Here is a 24,184-nt window from a genome sequence, read left to right as displayed (position 1 = left end):
CTCCTAGGCATCTGGAGTGAAGACTTGTGCATTTGTTTTTGGTGAGAGAGCAGAACTAGTTGTCACCAGCGGTAGGTTCTTCATTCAGCTGGGACACCTCCTCTTCCCCAGGGAAGTGGGCTTTTGTTTAGCCCTGAATTGTGCGTGCAAGTGTACAGAGAAGAACATGCCCAGCAGGAGGAACGGTGTTCGTACACGTTCCCGAGGACGCTCACACAGGCTCCTGAAGAGCCAGGGTAGTCTGTGCCTAGGCAGAAGCCCAGCAAAAGGGCAGAAAGGGGGACAATGGAAGTTAGGATCACAGATGGACCTCATTAGGGGTCTGAAGTTCACCATCAGAGTCACATGGAAAAATTCAGCGGCAGAGTGTGTGGCCTCCTTAATCTCAAAGGCCAGCACAGACTGAAAGGAGAGGCCTGGAGCCGGGTCAGAGTGGATGCTGGGGAAGCCGTTGAGAAGCTCAGGCAGGGACCAGAAGCCAATGTGGATGGAGGAGATGGTCAGGAGGAATGCTTCCCTGCCTATGAGCTGGCTGCTCCACGGCTCTCCCACTGCGGTCTCCAGGACACTGTGGGGTTCCACACGGATGCATTCTATTTTGGCAACTAAGGTCCCAAACATTCACCACATGAGTGGGCCCCAGTTTCCCGCTGTGGGAAGTGGTATGATGGTTATCCTTACACCGAGGGTGTTCTTGGGTGTAATCAAGACCCTGTCTGAAGCCTTGGCCCACAGGGGACTGTGCTTGCTGCCATTTTTGATGTTATTCCTCTGTGTGTGTGTGCTGAGGAGTGATTGCTTCTGGAATCCAGAAGAGAGGGTTCCTATTTTTCCCCGATTGGATTTATGGTGCTTGGCTTCTGCCCTGTGCAGTCAGTGGTCATGGAGGCCATTAGCAGAACGTGAAGTTCGTGGCCAGAATTTAAGGCGTATTCCTTAAATGCTGCAGTCAGGATCTGGACAGTGCACAGACAGAAACCTCACAGTCTTTTCCAAGGTTAGTGGGAATTTAACAGTGGAGCACTGAGCCACGTTCATGGTCCTCCCAAGTATGAGATGCTGGTGGCTGTGCCTGTCACACTTCAGGAGGCTGATGCTGACTGTTCCTCCGGTTGGCAGTGGGTTAGGGTTAGGGTTAGGGTTAGGGTTAGGGTTAGGGTTAGGGTTAGGGTTAGGGTTAGGGGTTAGGGGTTAGGGTTAGGGTTAGGGTTAGGGTTAGGGTTAGGGTTAGGCACAGAAAAGGCCAGCATTCTGTACTCCGGGAAGCGATTAAATGGGACCCAGGGCCTTTGGGTCAGGTTGTTACTACTTAGCCTTCAGCACGGAGACATTAGTGTTTTTATCTAAGGGAGCCACTGCCCTTCTGGAAGGTCTGTTTGGAAGTGTGTGTGTGTGTGTGCGTGTGTGCGTGCACTCGTGCGCAAGTGCACACACCACAGCTCCTTATCTGTACAGTATCTTATTAATATGCATTTGACTGTTCTTTTATCTGTTGCTCTTTTCAGGGACTCTCTGATGAACTTAGCAGGCTGTTTTCCTGTACATAGCACAGGCTCTTCCCTCTTTTAAAAACACCATGTGCATGCAGTGTGTTTCTGGACCCATCAAATCGGATGAAATGTTTGTAGAAACCGTGACAGGACACATGCCTATTCGTGGGGCTTGGCACAAACTTTTGAAGTGACATTGATTGTCACAGCCTCCAGTCTACCAGTCCTGTGCCCTCGCACCAGCCAAACAGGGGAGTGGTGTTTCTCACATTTTGTCCCTCCTCTGTCCCCCAGGGGGAAGCACTGGGTCCCTTATCTCATTGTCATCCGTCTGTGTCCTGGGGGCACTGAAGACTGGAGGACATAGGCAAAGACCCACAAGCCAGTGAAGCTTGGCTCTAATGGCTCAGGAATAGCTCAGTCCACAGAGCGCTTACCCTGCTGGCATTGAGATCAACCCCCAAACCCATATTATAAATAAAAGAAATTCTGGGCACAGTGCTGTGAGCTTGCTTGCAATCCCAGTACTAGGGAGGCGTGGACAGGTGGATCCCTGGGACTCACTGGCCCACCAGCCTAGCCTTACTTGGAAAGTTCTGGGCCAGTGAGAGACCCTGTCCCAAAACAAGACAAGGAGGATCATGTCAGAGGAAGCAGGCGAGGCTGTCCACTGGCCTTCTCCACACGTAAGCACACAGGTGAACACCCTCACACGCAAACCTTGAATTTCCTACAAACAGTGAAAAATTTGAACACAACCATCTCTCTATACAATATTCAGGACCTGTGTTAAAGAAGGATTGACTGTCAAAAGTCCATTCCTTCTGGGGGCAGGCAGAAAGAGTCTCTCTGGGGAGGTGATGTCTGAGCTAAGACATGGCCAAAGAAGGGCGGTATCAGAGGGGACCTCGGGGTCATCCTGGGCATTTCCCAGGTCAAATCCACTGGCAGAATGCACAAGAGAAGGAGCAGGTGGGTAGGCACGATACTCAAGACACCTGGGGCAGTTCATGTAGAACTTGGCTTTTCGACTTCATTCTACACGCGACAGGAAGCTACTGGAGGGTTGCTGCATGCATGCATGTGTGTATATATATTTAAAATGGTCTTAATTACATGTGTGTATCTGTGTGTCTGTGCACATGTTTGTGGGTGCCTGCCGAGGGAGGCTATTAGGTCCCTGGAGCTGGAGTTACAGAGAGTTGTAAGCTGTGCAATATGGGTGCTGGAAACCAAACTCAGGCACTTGGCAAGAGCAGTCTGCGCTCTCAACTGCCAAGCCATCTCCCCAGTCCCAACTATGTGTATGTTTAAGATTTATTTTTATGTGTATGAGGGTTTTCCTTGAACGAATGAGCCTCATGTGCATGCAGTGCCCAGATAGGCCACAAGAGGGCACTAGATCCTTTGGAACTGAAGTCATAGGTGGTTGTGAGCTGTCTGGTAGGTGCTGAGAACCTAACTCAGGTCCTTGACAACAGCCAACAGTACTGTTGAGAGAGCCATCCCTCCAGAGCCCACATGTATATTAAAAGAACCCATCTTGTTGCTTTATGTTCAGGCACAAATAGAAACAGATCCAGAAGGAAGTTCATGCAGGAGGGGGGAGAAGGCCAAGGGTGATGAACAAGAAGAAGAATCATGGAGCTGGTGAGAGATGGTCAGGTTTTTTTTTGAAAAAGAGCTGCCCTCCGTTTTGAGTTTGGACATGGGATGAGGAGAGAAAGCAGAGCCACTCTGAGTTTTTGTGGACGAGTTGGAGTTCAATACATGGAGATCAGTAAAGCATCACAGCATCAGGGATTGGTTTCAGAGACCTTCATTTTGAGATCTCTCATAGACATCAAAATGTGCCACCTGAGCCTGCACATCCCGGAGAGACCAGCGGCAGAGCTGGGCACAGTAGATTGCTGTCACTGTCACCTGGCTCTGCTGTCTTCTTTCAGGTCCTCCAGTGTTTCATTCCTGCCTCAGGACCTTTGTCTATACTTACTAATCTATGGCTAACTTCTATTCAACCTAGTGGTCCCAGGTTTAGGGACCTGAAGGCTTCCCCAAGTTCCCCATTACACCCGAGTTCTCTCCTGGGATCGTGGCTGCAACCTCTTTCCTTCTGTGGTATCATCCGTTTGTAATGGGGGTGGGGAGGTAAATTAACTGAGCTGTATTCCTACACCCTGGCTCAGTCAGTGCCAAGTCTGCCGCAAGCTTCAATCCCAGTGACTTCCTTGCCTTCCCGCTGTGCTTTTGCTGGAGAGGCTGGGGACATGAAAAAGCTCTGGACGGATGTCAGCTGCAGAGCAAGAGAAGGTCCATGGCTGCTCTGTCAAGGCCTCTGTCCAACCCCACTTGGTGCCTCCCCGTGCGTGAAGGCCATCTCTTCTGCCCCCAGTCTGAAGAGCTCGGTTATTTATTCTGGAATTAAAAGTATGCATTTCCCCTGCCAAGGCTCTAGCCTTCAAGCTAGCCCCGAGAAAAGAAAGCCTCCTTGCTCCATAGCTCCAAGAAGAACGTTGCTCTGGGTCAGGGCCTGGTCTGAACCCTCCCTGTAATGACTCTGCTTTGCTGTAGAGGTCAGAGTGAGATGGTCTGAGAAGATGCTTTTCTGGAGGATGGCCAGGCTCGTGTTCTGCATGGCAAGTGTGGTCTGGCTCTTCCCACGGCTAGCAGATGGGAAGCACTCTGTAAGTGGAGAAGCCATCTTCCCTTCATTAGCTTAGCTTGCTCTTGGGCACAGTAAGACCAGATTGGAGGGCAGTCCTAGCAGTTGGATGTTTAGCCCCATAGATGTTTAGCTTCAGAGAGGAGGATAGTTAAAGGGAAACTTATACATACAGAGTCATGACATCTATTCATCCCTTTCTCCCTTCACCCATCCATCTGTCCATCCATTTACCCATACATATACCAATCCACCCATCCACTCATCTATCTATCTATCTATCTATCTATCTATCTATCTATCTATCTATCATCTATCCATCCACCTAAACAACCACCCATCTATCCACCCACCCACCCATCCATCTGTCCATTCAAACATGTCTCTATTCAAATATCTTTCCAAGTTCTATTCATTTATATATCCACAGTACATAAGGCTGTGAATAAGGTGGTCATGGACCCCACCTTTGTGAATCCTATAGGTCTTTGGAGATAAAATTCTCTGATTGGCCAGGTCCGGGTTTTTCATTCTCTTCCTTGACAGGCATGATGGAACAACTGTGGTATACGTCTACCACGATTATCTTAAGAGCATCTTCCCAGGGGCTGGAGTATAGTTCAGTGGCGGAATATTTGTCTCACCTTCATGAGGCCCTGGGTTCAGTTAACAGAATAAAGGAAGATGGATTCTGGGCAGGCACAGGCAATAGATGCCAGCTCGACCAGAAGGGTTTAGTCATCATGGGGTAGGGCAGCTGTAACCTGTGGGTCACGACCCCTTTGGTGACCCTTTCTCAGGGGTCACCCAAGACCATCGGAAAATTCAGGTGTCTATATTATGATTCGGAACAGTAGCGACATTCCAGTACAAAGTAGCAACAAAAGTAATTCCATGGTTGGGAGGCCGCCATAGCATGAGGAACTGTGCTAAGGGGTGGTTGCAGTGTTAGGGAGGTTGAGGGTAGAGCAGAGGGTTAGCAAGGGATGGGCAGGGGTGACTGAGGACCCAAGAGCTCCACTACAGTGACTCTTTTATGTTCCCTTGGCCAAATTTCCGAGTCCGACCTTGGGCCTCTGTCATAAGGACCTGGGAAGAAGGTGCATTTCCTTCTAGAGATCCAGGTCTTGCCTGGAGTCCTCACCCCTAAGGCACTTGGATGCCCCCACTACAACACTTCTTTATGCCCCGACAACCAGAAGGTGCTCTGTAAGCCTGGAACCTGGAACCTGTGCAGAGGCAGGCCTAGGCAGGGGTGTGGACTCTGAACCAGTTGCTGTCACCTCTGGTTTCTCATCTGGAAGCATAAAAGAGTTTGTTTGTTTGTTTGTTTAAGTGCATATGCTGAGAGCCCAGCGCCCAGATTTAACTGGTGCCTGGTGAGGCTTGGGAAACTGGATGTTTTAACTGGGCTCCACTGGACTGTAGTGCACTGGGGAGTTAGGAAGGCCTGCTCACAGCTGTGCCTCTTTGCATCTGTGTCCTGTAACCAGGGCTGCAGGGCAGCCTTGCAATAGCCTGCATCGCAGTGTCTGTAACACTTAGTTACTCAGCACATATTTCTGAAAAGAGTTGTTTGGTTTTGGTGGCAAGAGGAGTTCTCTCGGCCGGGCGGTGGTGGCGCACGCCTTTAATCCCAGCACTTGGGAGGCAGAGGCAGGCGGATTTCTGAGTTCAAGGCCAGCCTGGTCTACAGAATGAGTTCCAGGACAGCCAGGGCCACACAGAGAAACCCTGTCTGGAAACACAAAACAAACAAACAAACAAACCACACACAAAAAAAGAGTAGTTCTCTTCCTCCATAGCCCAGGCTGACCTCAAACTTGAAGCAATCCTATTGTCTCTGCCTCTCAGGTGCAGGGATTATTAGTATGCCTAACCACACACCCATTTCAGTGATGGATAGCTTGAGGCAGACCTCCGTGGTGGAGAAGTGGCTCCCCATGAAGAGTGCTTGCCCTCTGTCCTCCTTCCTGATGGTCCAACGTGCAGGAGTGTAGTCATTGTCATCAAGCCTGAATTGAGACAAGGACCCCAGGGCCCCCACCCACCTAGGGCTTCACCCACCCAGACGTCTGATCTCTGGTTTCCTTAAGTCTTATCGCCTCCTCTCTCTTGAGGTTGCAGTTGTAGCCCGGCCTGGCTTTTAAAAGCTGTTCTGGTGACTGTAATCACGCAGGAGTATCGGGGACCACTGCCTAGCTTGGCTTTGCTACCTCGTTTCTCGCTCTGAGAGCTGTAAACTGGGAGGCTCGTTGGAGGGCATCCTTGGGTTCTTCAGCAATCATCCCAAACCTCTGTCCTGGGAGCTTGATCAAAATTCCATATTCCTGGGTTTGAATCCAGACTAGGAACCCAGAGCCATGGGGAGGAGCCTGGTAATCTACATCTTACATCAGCCGGATGTACAGGTTACCTGTCAGCCCTGCCTCCCACACACTAGACCACTTCCTGTTCTCACTACCAGGACAGGGTCCCCAGATCATCATCAATCAAACTTCGCGTGTCACTTCCCCCTGGCGCCAAAACCTTCGCAGCCGCTGCCGAGATGATCTTTATCCCTAATCTGTCCCTCCAGGGCCACAGTGGCTGCTATATGCTGGGTGGCACAGTGGTAAGTGGCCCAGGCCCTGTCAATTGAGTTCGGAGCTTGCAAATCAGAGACAGACACTTTGGCAAGAGCCATCCATGACTGTGGGCTTGCCCAAGAAGACAGAGCGTCCCTCCGAAGTAAAGGAGAGGAATCAGGAAAGGTTCAGCGAGTGGTCCCTGAGGTAGAGCTCAGGGGTAGCAGCTTCTGGCTGGACCCTGGATCAGACAATAGCAGGTGAAGCAGAAGTTGTCTGGGCCTGTCGCTCAGGCCAGACCGGGCTGTGCCCCTCCCCGTCCGGGCGGCGCCCCGCCCCACCAGCCACCGCCGTCCCCGCCCCCGCCCCCTCCAGACTGCAACAGGTGCCTTGAGCAGGAAGCTCGCGTAGCCACCCGCTCCCCGGACGCGTCCAGGACCCACTGCGCCGTGAGCCATCCTCGGCCCCGGCGTGCGCCACAGACACGGTGACCCCTGCTCTGGGCGAGCCTCCTCCCCGCATCTCGACTCTACACGGCCCCGCAGCCCGAACGCCCCGAGCCATGGACGCCCCGGAGCCGCAGCCCGACCCCGACGGCGGGGACGGCCCCGGCCACGAGCCCGGGGGCAGTCCCCAAGACGAGCTGGACTTTTCCATTCTCTTCGATTATGACTATCTGAACCCTATCGAAGGTCGGTGGAGGCTCCCCGAGCCTGGTTCTAGAGCCCTGGTGGGAACAGGGCCTAGGGACCCGATGCAGGGTTTCCTCCTGGAGCTTGCAGCAGGGGTTGCCCCTGCTCTGGTGACAGAGAGGGGAGTCGGAGTGGCCGCTCCGACTGAGGGTCACTGTCAGTATAGCAAAGAATGGTTACCTCCCCAGTTCAGCCCAGAGGCAGTAGAAAAGATGTTTTTGCCTTCTGAGAGTGGAGTTGGTAGAGGGGCGTGTGCCCAAGGATGTCAAAGAGGCTGCAGCCTGACAATCTTACCCCTGAGGCTGTGAGACAGTGACCCTGTGGCATCCTGGGAGCCGGTTGTTGGGGACTTTGTGTTGAAACTAAGGAAGAGGCTGTGTCTCATGCTTGAGGGTGGTTTGCCTTTGGTGCCAGGAGGCTGGCCCATTTCCTCTCTGCATTTACCAGTCTCCGCAGATGGACCAGGTTATTAAGCCTTTCACCAGCCTTTCACCCATGCTGTCCTGGATGGGGCACCTGGGGGAGGAGGACCGGCTATTTCTGCCGGAAGTTCAGTCTGGGCCTTCATTTGTCCCCTGTTGCTGGGGGCTGGGCAACACCCCTGTCACTTTAGTATTTAACAGCATCTGTCAGAAGCAGTAGCAGGCTTTCCACCCAGCCTCACATTTTCTGGTTAGAAAACTGGTTGCCTGGGAGCAAACAAGAAAACCTACGTAGGTTTCCTGATTTTGATAGCCCAGCTCTTGCTTGTGGTGGGCTCAGGGGCAAGCCTGCTGGCAGCTTTCAGATGCCTCAGTGGCTGTGGGCTTGCGGGCATCTGGTGCCTGGTGCATAGGAAGGGTTGTGATGCTGACTGGGGAGTTGCAGAGTCCTAATGGCATTAACCCCTTCCCGTAGCAGGGGACAACCTTTGGGGAGGGACTTGCTTTAGTGACAGTTTTTATGTTCCGGCAAGAGATGATAATACAAGTTGAACAGCCAGTGTTGATGTTTTAGAGGTCCTTTCTAGGGACAGGCTTCCTTTGAAAAGACACAGTTAGGAATCTGTGAGCCATTCACACACATCAGTAGGCTCTGTGTTCATTAAGATATAGTCATATCTGGCAGGGAATTTGCTCAGGTTCATAGTCTCCCCCCCCCCCCCAGGTAAGGGTGGAGGGTGAGGATTTCCGGGGAAATAGTTTTCAAGCCAAATCTGGTGGGAGGTGCTTTTTATAGTTTTTCTTGGCAAGCAGAGCTTGGTGGCCAGTAGATGGGTGGCTTAACGACCATGGGAAAGCCTGGTTACCTGTGTTGTTGTTTTTTTTTAATAATATACTTTTTATTGGGGGGGGGTTCCACTTTCCCATTTATAGAAGCACTGTGATAGTAACACAGAATTCCATATATCCAGCACCCCTTCCCACTTGCTATAGGCAGGGTACATTGGCATGGTGTATCTATTTGATACTGATACTTTGTCATTGAGAAAAGCCCATGCTTTTTCAGTGAGTGTGTGTCAGTGTGTGTGTGTGTGTGTGTGTGTGTGTGTGTGTTTACTAGCCTTGAAGCACTGTTAGAAATAGGTGCTGCAGATACATTATACACAGCCTATTTAATTTATTTCTGTGACAGGGTATCATGTTGCTCAGGCTGACCTGAAGCTAGACAGCTTCCTGCTACAGACAGCACCTTCAGTGCTGGGTCACAGGCCTGTGGCACCTTGTTTTATTTTCTTATGATGTTTTTCTCATAGTTAGATTAGGGTTAGAGATGTTTGGGAGATCACAGTGGTGTGAGGCCATTCTCTTCTCCTGTCATACTGTCAGCCTGATTCATTGCTGTTGACCTGAACTTCCCCTCAGGAGATGTGAGTTTCTTCTCCTTGGTGACTCCTTTCCAAATTGCATTCTTAGGAAAGTCACCAGGTGAGACCCTTGCTCAGGTGTGGCCAATGACGCTCTGGGAATCTGTTGGGAAAGTGTGGGTGGCGTCAGGCTGCACAGAAGGGACTTCAGAGCCCTGGGAGGCAGATGTGAGGTGCTCCAGCTGTGGGATCACCTCTGGAGGCCACTCCTCCCTGTTTCTTCATGGTAGGACTCCCTGAGAGCTGGGCTGACCTTTATCTTGGTACTAGGCCTTGGTCTGAGATGATAGCATCCTGGTGATGAGCCTTAAGTTAGCTGACCACGAGCCTGGCAAGATCCAGAGCAGGAAAACGGTCCACAGTGAGGCAGATGCCGCATGAAAACTACTAAAGGCACAAAGGCAAGTCTGGGGAGGCCTCATCAGCAGCTACGGATGGACCTCTTCACCCACCCGCCGGCAGGTTCTTCATTTGACTCCCAGTTTACAGAGGAGAACTTAAAGGCACATGGCACACCTCTCTCTCTCTCTCTCTCTCTCTCTCTCTCTCTCTCTCTCTCTCTCTGTGTGTGTGTGTGTGTGTGTGTGTGTGTGTGTTTAATAACTTTGAAGTGGAGTAAGTTTCTGGAAGAGGCAGAGCTGGCAGAGCTGAAGTCAGAGCCTCAGAGCCTAGGCTTTGAACTACCATGGGAGGCCTCTGGCTCCTCCACTGGATAGGAGGCTCTTGGTCTACGGGGCTATGGCAAGCAAGGAACAGGGTGGTTGGCTAGAGCGAGTCATTTGACATCTTTGGACCCTGGCTTGCTTATGCATAAATGGCTGAAGTAATAGTTCTGCCTGATAGTGTACTTGGAGTGAGTTAGGCCACTGAACTCAACCCCAGTGGGTTTTGTCTCTAGCATTTCTTAAACCCTTGCTTTCACTGTCAGCGTGAGCCAGGCACTCATCCAGCCGATTTCCTAATCGCCTATCCTGTTAGATCCTGAGGATAGCAGGGAGAAAAGATCCAGTTCTGCCCACACTGAACCAGCGTCCCTTCTCAGGCCTCACTTCACTTGTCTTTTCCAAGTGCACCGGCTGGTACCTCAAGTAGATTACATAAAAATGGACATGGTAGCCATCTTTGCCTTCTTTAGAATAGTATTTTGTTTTTAACTGTGTGTTTATGTATGTAGCTGTGTGTGGGTTTGTGCACTGTGAGCCTGCAGGTGTCTGCAGAGGTCAGAAGAGGGCACTGGAACTAGAGGTACAGCTGGTTGTGAGCCACCCAGCGTAGATGCCGAGCACTGAACTCTGGTCCTCTGTAAGAATAACCTTGCTTTTGACCTTGTCAGGAGGACCTCGGATGCTGGTATAGAATTTAGATGTTATGTACTTGTTCTGCTCAGAAGGTATCCGTTCCTGTTTCCCTGGGAGTTTTACTGGGAACAAGACTTGATGGGCATACAATGTCTTTTGAGTGTCTATGACAAAATATAATCTTATTCTTAGACCATCTGAGCATAAGAATATAAGTATGTACTGTAAGTAAGCTCATCTTTCCCAGTATAAACACTAGTTAGGCACTATGTATACTTTCCTGTGGTGATGCTAACTGTTTGATTGTGTACTCAGGCCCTTTCCAGCAATATTCCCGAGTGATATTTATCTGTGGTATTCTCCTGTGTGCAGTGGCCTTAGGTTTCTCTTCTTTCTATGCGGAGGAACTTGTGGGAGTCGGTTCTTTCCTTCCATCACGTGGGTGCCGGGTGCTGAACTCAGGTGGTCAGGCCCCTTTACCTGCAGAGCCAGCTCTCTTCATATGCTGTTTCTACAGGAGTCAGTTTGAGTAAATTGTAGCTAAGAAATGATCCCCTTTATCCAACCCTGTTTTTATATTTATTTGCCTGGGGATGTTTCAAGATCAACTCTCACCTCTCCGCTGCTGGATGAGATGTCCGAGTTTATCCTGTGTAGAGGGGAGAGTTAGGGCACGAGGGTCCTGGTGCCTGCTGATCCCACCCTGCAGGGGAGATGTGCTATGGGTGGTGGCCTCTTCCATTAAAGTTCTTTTGGGCATGCTTGGGGTTCAGTGGACTCCTCCTCCTTCCAACTTGGAAGTCTCTGGTCACCCCTAGAGGTATCATATTACCTGGATGCTGTGTTGGGGACAGATAGGTGGCAGTGCTCACTACCAGTTTGCCTCCGTGGGTCTGACCTTTCTGAGGTCAAACAAATGTCCCCGACCTCCACCTCTGGCATTGCTTGCTGAAGTCTGTTTCTGTCATCTTTTACACTCCTGGGTTCACACTGTTTGAAAAGCTGATGAAAATCACAGACACCACACATCTGTACACACACACACACACACACACACACACACACACACACACGCACACGCACATGCACACGCATGCATGAACTGACTGCACAAACACATGTATGTCACGAGCACAGAGTATATATATGCACACACATACCGTTCACCTGTGGCCCCCAGGGCTCGTCTTCTCCCAGTTCCCACTGCCTTGGGCTTTCCCCACCATTTCTCCAGGGAGTCATAGACCAGTAGTCCCTGACATCACGTACCCTTCAGCCTGAGAATACCTGCTCTCAACCCATTTGTGGGGCACAATGAAAACCTCAACCTTCCAGCAAGCAGCAAACACATGGCGTGCTGGTTCGGTGCCAGGCCCAGTGGGCGTGGAGATGAGTGAGACCTGTTGCCTGCTTTTGCCTGGGTACCCTGGAACCAGCATGGGACACAGCCTGGTAAACAGACAGGGACAAATGAGGTGCTGTGGTAAAGTAACTGTCTATTTTTTGGTGCCACTAAAAATAGGCCTGTATACTAAGTGAACTGGCTTGCTGGATACACGTGACATTCGGAGATGTTGCCCTTTGTGTTCGAGTTAAGGACAGGCTTTAATGAGCCTGTTTTGGACAAACACCGTCTTCAGGTGCCCCAGGGGAGGTGAGAAGAGCCCTGATCAGAGAGGAAGTGGGGCTGGAATCACCCCCCCACTCTCCCTCATGTCCCCCACCATTCTATCTTGAAAAGTTCACTGTCCTTTATCATTAAGTTCTGATGGGGAACAGAGGGACACAGACTCTAAAAGCAGCAGCACTCACGTTGGCTCCAGGACTCTCTACTCCAGAAGGCGGTGAGCTAAGGGCAAGAAAAGCAGCCTCCTTGTTGGCAATGCGAGGCCTGTCTGGAGCAGGAGTGCCTGGGATTTGAGACTCTGCGCATTCTGCCTTACAGCACACAGCCAGAGTGTCCCCAGAGCATCCCATAGCTGCAGCCTCTAATAGGCAGCCAACAGGCTCATGCTCCCGTATGTGACCAGGTGGGATGGGAGGGTCCATATGCCTGAACTCTTGAACCTGAACTCACCAGCAAAATAGATTTGGAAAAAGTACAGGACGGAAGGGGGAGTCGGCTCTTCTTTTTCTACTTTTCATTTCTTCTTCCTCTCTCCTCCCCTTTCCCCTCTTCTTCCCCCTCCCCCTTCTCCTCCTCTCCTTCCTCCTCCACCTCCACCTCCCCTTCCCCCTCTTCCTCTCTCATTTCATATAGCTTGACCTCAAACTTTCTCTGTAGTCAAGGGTGACCTTGAACTGTGGATGCTTCTGCCTCCAATTCCCAAGTGATGGGGTCACAGGCCACGACACCCAGTTTATGAAGTGCCAGGGATGGAACCCCCAGGATTCATGCAAACTAGGCCAGCACTCTGTGGAGACCAGCGATATCCCCCCAACCCCCCAACCCCCCAGCCTCTGTTTTTGCTTCTTTCTCTGTCACGTGTGCTTCTTGCGGGGTGGCGGGGGGTGGTGGTGGTGGTGGCGGGGGGTGGTGGTGGTGGTGGACCTGAGCCCTTCTTCCCTCCGACTGTGCAAGTCAGAACACCATATATAAACCCCAAAGGCCCTGGCTTGACTTGTTGGCTATCAGGGAACCTTGGCTGAGCAGAAATGCCAGGCCTGCAGCAGAGCAGATCAGGCTCGCTGGTCAGATGATGCAGAGATGCTATGGGGTCACTTAGTGGGCTGCCGGAGGAGGAGGCCACGTGACTTTAGTTCTTGGCTCCTGCTTCTTATCTGTGCTGTGGCTGGTGAAGACAATGGCCCCATTAGGGTGTAAGTGAGGGTTCTGTGAGGTGTGGGATTCCTGTCCCAGTGGCCTGAGCTTTGTTTCTGTGGATGGTGATGGGTGGGCCCTGCAACATCTGGCTGTCCTAAGCATGTTCGATCCTGTGGGGAAGAAGCTCCTTCCTTAGGCTGTGATGTGCCTTTAATCAGAAGAGCAGATGAACCGTGAGCGTGTCTGTTGGCTGTCAGGCTCTGCCGGGTGCCTGAGCAAGTCAGCAAACACAGAAGCCTGTTTGGTTCTGACTCAAAAGACCCCAGTTGGCTCTGCTCAGCCCAGGAACCCAGTGGGCTGCAAAGCCTTTCTCAGTTGCTCCCGTTCAGTGGCTGGAAAGTTCTGGAGGCTGCTTTCTGGGCGATGCAGGCAACTCCCAGGTATTGTGTGCTTAGACAGAAAGGACCAGCCTTAAAAACTCAGCTCCATGATGGGTGCCCTGTGGCTTTCCCCCAGAGGGGACTTCCTCCCTCCCTAGCACAGGAAGTAGCCTCAGGCTTCCAGAGAGCTGTGGCCAGCTCACTTCCCTAGCTGCTGTGCCCAAGCTGGGGTTTTGCTGACAGTTTACAAACTGAGTTAGGGCTTCGGGCTTGCCTGGAGACTGGGCTGTGCTAAGATGGTCCAGGCTGTGTGGTACTCCACTTGGCGTACAGGGGAGTTCCTTCGACTTTCCCTCTGACCTTTTGTTACTAAATTTCCCCCCAAAATGCAAAACTAAGGGGCAGTGATAGAATGGGGCATCTCATCCATGTCTCCCATCCCATGGCTTCTCCCTCAGTGTCTTTATAATTCATAGTATTGTATAGCTAATAGATCAGAGAGTATCAAAGATATGGACCTCTGCAGAGGTGGTGCACACCTTTAACCCTAGCCCTCAGGGGGCAGAGGCAGAGGCAGGAGGATCTCTGTGAGTTTGAAGCCAGCCTGGTCTAGAGTAAGTTCCAGGACACAGGACAGCCAGGGCTACACAAAGAAACCTTGCCTTGAAAAACCAAAACCAAAACCAACCAACCGAAAACCCCAAAGATACGGACACTTGAGAAAAATCAATATGGCTGCTCTTGGGGAATTGGACTCTGGAGCCCCCAATATCAAAACCCTCAAATAGAATGCATAGTTTACTCCCCCTGGCTTCAGTAATGATTAAAAAAAAATGTCTTCAGAGCCAGGGAGATGGTGCAGTGGGGAAAGGCTCCGAGCAAGCCTGGTAACCTGAGCTCCACCCCCAGGACCCACATGAGAGAAGGAAAGAAGGGACCACCACGAGTTGTCCTCTGACCGCCACGTGCATATCAGAGCACACACCCATAATAAATGGAAATTTTAAAACGAAAAAAATGTTACCAGCACAGTGGCTCGGTTTGTAAAGATATCAAGAGGGACAACCTGAATTGATCCCAGGAATCCACAAGGTAGAAGGAGGAAACTGACTCCTGCAGGTTGCCCTTTGACCTCCCATGTGTGGGTTGGGCACATGTATGCATGCACATAAACACACAAATGTAAAATGATGCAAACATCTTGTTTTAAAGGAAATTCTTTCAAATGGGTAAAATGTTTCTACAGCTTTTTTTTTTTTTTTGCTTCATTTGTTTGTTTGTTTTGAAACAGGGCCTTATGTAGCACAGGCTAGCCCCAAACTTGTTGAGCATTTCCTTGAACTTCTGATCCTCTCAAGTGTTGGGATTATGGGAATGTCCCTCCACAACCAGTGTTCTTATTTGCTTTTTTGTTGTTGTGACAAAACACTGACCAAAACCAACCTGGGGAAGAAGGGACTTGCATGCCTTGATCATAGTTTGTCACTGAGGGAAATCAGGGTAGAGCTTCAGCACAAACCTGGAGGCAGGAGCTGCAGCAGAGGCCGTGGAGGCCGGAAGCCTCACTTCTGGCTTGTTCAGCTACCTTTCCTATAGCCTAGGCCCACGGGCCTAGAGGTGGCACCGCCCACAGTGGACTAAGCCCCTCCCATATCAATTAGCAATCAAGAAAATGCCCCAAAGATTTTCCAGAGGTTTCTCTTCCCAGGTGTGTCACATTTATAGCTAAGATCATCCAGCACACACAGCTTATGAGAAACTGCCAGTGGAGCCCGGGACTCTGCGTGCTGAGGCCACGCTGTAATAACTAAGCCACATCCCCAACCCCCAGATGTTGTCTTTCCGATGCACAGCTGGTTGGATCCACAGATGGGAAGGGCAAGAATACAAACAGCCAATGACAGAATCGTTGCTAAACCTAAAATAGTTTACGTCTGCTATCCAGTGTTCAAGTCTTACTGTTTGTCTCCCAGGGGTTTTTTGCTGTTATTATTATTATTTTGCATCCAGCCCTAAAGATCCTTTCGTTGTGAGTGGTTGACTCATACATCGTTCCCTTTATCTTTTGAAAATCCCAACCAGCCTATTTTCTTACTGTTTATCTGTTGAAGAAGTCAGATCATGTCTCAGGGCTCTCCTCTATGCCTTAGATATTACTACGTGAACCATCACGTGACTTTTTTTTTTTTAACCATGGCATGTAGTTTGTGTGTTTGTGGGGGTGTGCTCTCGAGTGCATTTGCATATGTGTGTTTGCTTGTGTGTACACGCGTTCTGTGTGTGTGTGTGTGTATGTGTGTCTCTGTGCAAAGGCCAAAGGCTAACTTTGGGTATCTTTCCTCAGCGGCTGTCTGACTTGTCTTGTTTGAGGCAGGGTCTCTCGCTGACCAGAATCACACCAGTTTAGCTGGACTGGCTGCTCACCAACCCCTAGGCTCCGCCTGGCTTCACTTCCCGATTAAGAGAGAGCTCTGTCACCATGCCTGGCTTTTTTTTACGTGGGTGCTGGGCTCAACTCTGTAAGCACTTTTACCAAGTGAGCTGTCTCCACACACCTTGGCATTTACTTCCAAAGCCCTGTGCCCTGGAACTTTAATGTGTTCTCTCTCTCCCTTTTAGTAGGCTGAGCTGGAGGCAGAGTGTGGGGAGTTCCTTTTCCTGAGCGGGCACTGGGGCCCAGCCTGCCTTCTAACCTACGGCTTTGGAAAAGGGCCTGTTTTAGTTAATAAAGTACATTTCTCCTAGCAAGCCCTTCCCTGTGAATTTTAATTGAGCTATGCCTGAGCGAGCTTTCGGAAGGCAAGAAAGTGGGCTGCTGAGGACGCATGGGATTTGTCAAGGCCTTATCAAAACAGACCTGCTGGGGTTTGCCTGCAGAAGGGAGGGCTGCTCAGTGAGGGAAACCCTTTAAGCCTGAAAGGTTTGCAGCACTCATCTTAAAGGCTGAGGGAAGGGGCTGTTTGCCTGCCTAATCCTCAGAAGGTGGGCTGCAGGTTTGAAATCCATGGTGGGTGATGTCACCTCTGCTTGGTGGATTGGGAGGAATGTCTTAATGACCAGGTGTGTGTATGTGTGTGTGGGGGGCACTGATTAAGTGTGCCCACCTCTGGAAACATGGCACTCACGTTATATGGGAGGGGTATACATAAGACATGTTCTGTCAGTAGGCATTGGTGTTTGGTTTGAGTCTCAGGTTGAGGGTTTTATGGCCTCATGGTCACCAAGAGGAAGGTTTGCTTTGCAGGAGTCTGGCTTCTGAGGGAGTGGGAATGGATGAAGGGGCGCAGGGGCTCAGCTCTTGGAGGAGGCTAGGCTGCTAGAGAAGCCGGTGACTGACTTCATCCCTTCCTTCGGGGCTGCCGTGGACTGGGTGGGCTGTGTCGTGGCCAGTCCTGTTTCTGTGGGAGAATTATCTGATGTCTATTTTTGGTGACTATGTCCGACCAGGTCTTCCCTTCTCCTTTTGCTGAGGAAGCTCTCCTGACAGATCTCCAGATCTCAGGCTTGTTCTCCGGGAACCTTCGTCTTTAAAAGTGCAGGGAGGGTAGCTGATGAGGAAAGGAAATGAAGGGCTATTCACAGGAAGCAGCTCCCCCTCCCGCACTTCTGAAAAAGAAACCTTTAAGAAGTACCATATAGGAGAATCCCAGGATTGGCACTGAGTACATCCCTGCCTGTGTGACCCTGTTTATGTGAAATTCAAGGCCAGCCAAGCCCAGTCTAGGGCAAGAGAGGTCAGATGGTTTAGTTATTTGCTGGGCACCGGGAAAGGAAGCCCCCAGGGCAGAAATACAGTCTTGAGCGCATGCGCATGTGCAGAAGCCATGAAAACAGGTAGCTATTCATCATAACTGTGTGATGCCACATCAGTTGTGCATGTGTGTGATGTCTTTGTGTGTGTGTGTGCGCGCACCCTTGCGTGGCCTTGAGGGATTCCCTGTACCTGAACTTCAAGTTTCTCTATCCCTACCAGGGGGTGTTGGTAGTAGCGGCCTGCCAGCTTGTTATAAACTTCTGGAAAGGAATACATGCGGGTTGGTGGCTTAGTGGACACCAGCTGTTAGAGAGACAGCAAGCAGGTGACTGGGATCCTGGAAGGCAGGAGGACCCCAAAATAGCTCAACTGCTAAAGGGCCCCTGGTGCCCTCTGCTTAAAGGAGATCTTGAGGCTTACAGGGTGCACTTGCCCGGCATCTTCCAATGCAGCCCAGGGCGCTGTGTTTTTGCAAGCATCATACCAGCTGCTGCTAGACTCCTTGCTTTGGTTCTGTCCCCTGACCTCTCATGTGGATGCCTGGCTTGGTGGCAGACTTAGAGGCACTACCAAAGCTGCCTCTGTCTGGTGAAGGCAGACAGCTGTCTTCCTTGGGACAAGGTCAGCAAAGATGAGAGGGTGCCAGGCGGCCTCTGCCAGCACCTCCATGCTGGCGAGACAAGACGGTAAACGTCCCCTCATCTTCTCTGGTGTTCTTGGACCCGCTGATCTGGGTGGAATTTCTCAACTTTCAGGGCCCCGTCTGTGTGTGTCACCTCTGAATAAAGGGTGTGACAACCTGGATTCTCTCCTTCACACACATGACTCATTTATGGGGAATCCAGTCACCACTGCCCTCTGTGGGCAGTGAGGGAGGGGAACAGGGGACTGAAGGCTTGGGGGAAGTTTATTGAGAGCCCCCTTCATTATTTAAAGGCCATTGGTGACTCTTGAAAGTGCTTTTCCCTGTAGGCTGTGAAGATGGCCAGATGGGAAATCGGCTGCCTTCCTGGACTGCTACGGGGTTCCTGAAGTCACATGTGCAGGAGTTTAGGGGCGTCTCAGGTCTATTCTGAGACAGAGAACCTATCCCTTTTCATTGCTGCCAATATGTGTTGACTGGCCATGCATCTTGTGTGTTACCATGATGCCTCAGAGCTAGACCTCAGATGTGAGCTCATGATGCACTGGAATAGTCGGGACAGGGATCCCCAGATTTGCAACCCCTCCTGCTGTAGGTCTGAGTCCTGTTGCCACAAGGCACTTCCTATCTGCCTAGTCAGCTTCCTATTTTTGCCATTATATCCCACTTCCTAAAAATTCTGCCTGCCTGTGCTGTTACATACTTGAAAGCTTGTATCCAGGTTGTTTCTCTCTCCCTCTCTTCCTTCCCTCCTTCCGTGTGTGTGTGTGTGTGTGTGTGTGTGTGTGTGTGTGTGTGTGTGTGTGTGTTCTCTCTCTCTCTCTCTCTCTCTCTCTCTCTCTCTCTCTCTCTCTCTCTCTCTCTGTTTTCTTTTGGAATAGAGTCTCAGGCTGGGCCTGGAGCCCACTATGTAGCCCAGGCTCGTCTCAAATGCCAACCCCCACCTCCCCTGCCTCAATTTCACAAATACAGGGACTCCAGTGTGTGTACCTGGTTTTCTTTAGTGGCATCCTGGCCTTGACCACGGGTCCATTCTTGAGCATGAGTACCCATCTGGCAGGAGGCAAAGGCGGAAAGAAAGGCTGGCAGAGACCACTGAGTGGCTGGAGTGTGATTTTAACTCTCCCCTGGTCAAACAAAAAAGTACCTTCTAGAAGAAAAAGAGTTGGGCTCTTATGTTGTCAGGCCAACAATGGCCCCCACAGCAGGTTCAGTCCTGGAGGGCCCCTCGTTCCCCTCATAGTGAAGGTATCACCATTCCAAAAATAGCCTCTTTCACGAGAAGTGGGGATTCAGTAGTGGTTGTGGGCGTGTGTGGCGGGGCCAGGTTGCCTCAGAGTGTCTTGACTGTGCAGCTTCAAAGCTCTGTGACTCTAGGCAGATTACTCACCCTCTCTGACCCTCATTTCCCCATTTGTAAAACTGGGAAAACTATATTACCTGTTTCATAGTGTTCTTGTGAGAAAAGCCAACCGTCCCGTGTTGGTTGTGTGTGGTGGTCGTAGGTATAAGACAAACGGCTCAGGCGTGTTGACTCTTAACGCTTCTGTTATGACAAGCAGCTTACTGAGTCACACTGGTAGTTCAATGAGAGTTAGTGCCTTCACTCCCAGGGAGCTGGGGGGATGGGGGTGAGGAGCACAAGGCCCAGGAGAGAGCACGCACCGGAGGCTCTCTCTGGCTGCTTCACACACTGCCAGAGGTCTGCACAGGCTGGGATGCCAAGAGAATTCTTCAAGTGCTGACCAGTCCATTTTATTTCTGTAAAATTCCTTCCTCCTTTACAGAATGCTTTTGGAGAGGTTGGGGTTAGCGCGTGCCACACTGTCAAATCAAACAGGGAAACCATAGCAGGGGGGATCAGAATTGTTAAAAAGATTTACCCAGCGTCCTTGGGTAAATGTATTTGGGGCTTTGTGTGGAGCAGCTGAGCTACCCTGTGTGAGAAAAACCAACTGACCTTCTAGACTCTGTTTTCTCTTTGAGTTGGTAGGAGTGGTGTCTTGGGAATAAACCCTGGAGTGCCTTTCTAAGTCTTAGGTTCCCCTCTGCTGCTTTAACATGAGCACACTGTGCAGGGTCACAGACTCCCATGCCATATCTCGATGGTGCTGGCAAGCCAAGATGTTTAGTGGTTTACAAAACCTGTTTGCCTCTGCCTGCCACACAAATTATACCTCAAAGAAAGCAGTGAGAGGGGAGAGTGGGGGTGAAATACAGGCTTAGAGCCTCTGTCCAGATGGTCCACTTGAATGTAGTCACACACACACACACACACACACACACACACACACACACACACACAGAGATTACAAATTAAACAGCCTCACATGTGCAAGTATCCGCTACTGAGCCCACTCCTGGTCCTCTTCCACAGGGCCTCGCTAAGTTGTTCATGCTGGCTTTGAACTCACTCTGTAGTTCAGACAGGCCCTGAACTGGGTGATGCTCCTGCCTCAGCCTCTTGGAGTGTTGTGAATCATTTCTTTCAAAATGAAAGTTAAGACGTGGGGGGCTGGACAGATAGCTCAGTGGTTAAGATCACTTGCTGCTGTTCCAGGGGACCATAGCATTCATGTCTGCTGGCGCACAACCATTTGTAACTCCAGCTTCAGAGAGCTCTGACAGTCTCTTCTTGTGTCTGTGAACACACACACACACACACATTTTAAAAAGAAAAAGATGAGAGTGGAGTCAGGCATGGTATATAATGTTTACTAGCAATGCTGCCTAGAACCAAGATATGCAAAGAGGTTTCTGGAAACCCTCCGGAGAAAGCTGGCATTGAGGTGTGGTTCTGAGCCGAGCTGGCTTCCCATCTGGGCTATGGGCAGGTGAGGGCAGTAAGACCCAGCTGGCACATGGGCTGTTTCCAAAGAGCCCAAGAGTGAGGATTCTAGCCACTCACAGAAAGATGTTAATGACTTGCCATTTGTGAGATTTGCTGTCAAATCCCCGAGAAAGCAAAGGTTCTTTGTCACCTTCACACCCCTCTGGCTGTTAAACATTTATAGACTTGGGGAGAGACAAGAGGGGGAAAAAAAAAAGAAAGAAAACTGCCACCAGCGTGGATTAAACCAGTGTAAACACTGTGATACTAGGCTCACTGGGCCTGGCTACTCCTTAGGACTCTGAGGCAGAGTGTGTGTATGTGTGTGTGGTCATGTGTGTGGCCATGTGTGTGGCTGTGTGTGTATACACCTGTGTGTGTGTGTGTGCTTTTGTGTACACCCATGTGTATTCCCATGTGTGTATGTGTGTGTGTACTGTGTGTGTTTCCCATGTTTGTATGTGTGGCTTGTGTGTGTGTATGCCTCATGTGTGTACCCGTGTGTGTGTGTGTGTGTGTGTGTGTGTGTATTTGGCTTGGTTTCTTGAGACAGGGCCTTACTCTGTCATCCAGGCTGTCTCTGAATTCACAGCATTTCCCCTGCCTCAGCCTCCCAATTACTGGCATTATGGGTACTACCACACCCCATGTTGTGTGTCCACGCTGGCTACAGTTCTGGATTGCTTACAATATGCTGGCCCATGTTTTTGCGGCAGAGAGTTTGAACGTGGCTGGAATCTCTGTACAGGGCTGGTGTCTGGCTTGGTCAGTTTGTAGAGAATGGGGTCTCGGAACATCATTGAACATGGGTTTGATGCTCACTGGCTCCTAGGTTAGACATCTGTGCTGTGCTATCTGCCGGGAAGTGGCATGTGCGCGAGCACACACACACACACACACACACACACACACACACACACACACCACCACCACCACCACCACCACCACCACCAGCTCAAGTTCAGAAGCACTTCACTCTAAGTACCAGATAAACTCCAGCCCTGCAGACCCAAGCTAGAGAATCAAAGCGCCGAAGGATGCAGCCGAGCTCTTCCTCTGTCCTGTTCTAAGTGAGACTGTGGGGCCCGGAGTGGGTGGGGACTTTTCTTCTGCTGCTAGCCAGTTAGCAGCAGATCGAGGCTAGGTTCTGTTTCCCGCCCAGTCAGCAGAGTTCCGTTGTCACAAGTCATGTTCCAAGTCACCTCCACTTCCCCCCACCTGCTCCACAGAGGCTAATTATGTTTGTGAAATTAAGTTTGTTTTCTCTGCATAATACAGAAACCAAAAAGTCTCCTTTTAGCAGGGCTGCAGAGATGGCTCAGTGGGTGAGCATGAGGGCCTGACTTTGAGTCAAGCTCCTGTAACTCCAGTGCTTTTTAGGCAGAGACAGGAGGATTGCTGGCACTTGCTGGTTACCAGGCTGGTTCAAAGTTCAGTGAGAGACCCTGACTCAAAGGGAATAAAGTGGAGACTGGGGAGGCAGGACACCTGACTTTCTCCTCTGGCCTTGTGTGCTCCCAGGTGTGCACATATATACACATGTGCACATCCCCCCACATATATGTGCCCCTTCCTCGTTTAGACAACCCACTCTGTGTCCACCTTGCCCTTTCTTTACTACTGAATCTCAGTGGTCCCCACTGCTTGGTGCAGAAGGACTTTTGCAGGTCACTGTTGGAATGAACCAGAACCTCCACCAGCCCCAGGGCTGCAGACACTAGCCTGCTGCTGTTCTCCTACAGATGGGAGTGTCCACAAAGGATGCATTTCTGAGAGTGGTGCTAAGAGCTCTGGGCTGCAGTTGGGATTTTGACGGATTATCCAGTCATCCTCTCCACAGATGATGCCCTCTGCCTTGTAAGGCCAGGTGGTGACATTGTGGAGGGGTGTTGTCAGGGTCCCCTGTGATTTTCATGGGATACATTCCTTTAAAGAGGAATGGCCTACCTTGTGCCAGCTCCCATCCAGGTGACAGAGGCTTAGTAGGACTTAGGAGAGTCCTCATGGCATCTCTGGTCAGGTGACAGGCAGACTAGCTAATCAGTAGATGCCACAATTACTTTGGTAGAATTGGGGGACATACAGGGTGTAGAGCGGGCACCCCTGGGGGGATGTGAGCTGTTTAAGGGACAGTGGCATAGCTTGTGGGCCTGGGTGAATGGAGTTGTTGAGGTAGAGGGAATAGAAACTGCAAAGTCTGAGGTCAGGAGGAAGTGGGTGCTTCCTCCTCAACCCCAAGTTGCCTGGGATCCAGGGAGAGGAGAGGCTGAGGGTGGGCAGAACAGACCCCAGCCGTGCTGGCTCAAGGGAGGTCATTTGTTTTCATGTGGTGAGCAGACCTTTGGGAACTCTCATCTGGAACAGGGGCACGATCTGGGGCATGCTGAGGTCAATTCAGCTAAGCTGGAGTACACTTCCTCTGTGGTGGTCCAGAAAGGGTACACAGAGGCCAAGGACCACCAGAATGTCCACCCCGGCTCCTCAAAACAGGAGACCCCATTCTTGACTCTCAGGACACCGGGTGTGATCCTTTTATGAATCCTCTAGGTTTATGGTGTAAGTGCCGGGAACTGTGGTAGGTGCCCGGCAAACAGTGCTGACCCACAGCGGATGTGAACCCAACCTCAGTGGAGCTTAGAATCAGGAGAACTACCAACGCCCATAGAGAGCCAGAGAGTAAATATTTTAAGACTTGTGGCTCATATAGACCTGCCAAAACTCTAAGCTCTCCTGTTCCAGCGAAGAAGCAAGCTCTAAGAATAAATAGATATGGCTGTGTCCCAATACAATTTTATCAGCAGATAAAGTGTGGGCCCTTGGGGTGTGGTTTGCCTGGCCCTTATTTAGCAGGCTAAGGTCTCTAAACACACGTATGTATCAGATGCGGAGCGATCTGGTAGTGGGTACAAAGGAGAGGCAGCATAAGGGGGCTTGGGGTGCTCAGTGGGGCTATCTCTGAGATGCTTGGGGACACTGGACACGGGTGGAATGGGGACACAGGCTGGTGACAGCCACAGACAGGGCCCATGATGACCAATGTAAAAGACCAGAGGAAGCACCGAAGGGCAGTTTCCAGAGTGGACATTGGTCAGAGGAGATTTTGGGAAACTGAGAGAGAATGGGGGCAGGGCATCATCACTCAAGACGGACATGTGTGCAGGGAGCACTGGTGCTGGTTTGTGACTTGATGGCAGAGAGGTCAGGGTTTGCTGGTGGCTGGGGTGGGAGCCAAGGCTGACTCATTGCAGATGGAGAAGT

General features: G+C 50.8%; 1 protein-coding gene across 7 annotated transcripts in view; it reads left to right on the top strand.

Moving 5' to 3' along the window:
* The window catches only part of Nfatc2 (nuclear factor of activated T cells 2), a 122,318-nt gene that overhangs the window by 5,169 nt on the left and 92,965 nt on the right, over positions 1–24,184 (top strand). For 3 of the 7 annotated variants that reach the window (XM_034495781.2, XM_034495782.2, XM_034495788.2), the window contains exon 1: positions 7,104–7,411. The exons of the other annotated variants lie outside the window; for them this stretch is intronic. In XM_034495781.2, the coding sequence (XP_034351672.1) occupies positions 7,282–7,411 (130 nt within the window). In that variant the 5' untranslated portion in view covers positions 7,104–7,281. Of the gene's footprint in view, positions 1–7,103; positions 7,412–24,184 lie in introns of those variants that run through there. 7 annotated transcript variants of the gene reach the window in all.

Source organism: Arvicanthis niloticus, chromosome 2 (assembly GCF_011762505.2).
Source record: "Arvicanthis niloticus isolate mArvNil1 chromosome 2, mArvNil1.pat.X, whole genome shotgun sequence".
Classification (NCBI taxonomy): Eukaryota; Metazoa; Chordata; class Mammalia; order Rodentia; family Muridae; genus Arvicanthis; species Arvicanthis niloticus.
Note: the sequence above shows the minus strand (reverse complement) of the source record. Positions and strands in the feature narration are given on the sequence as shown.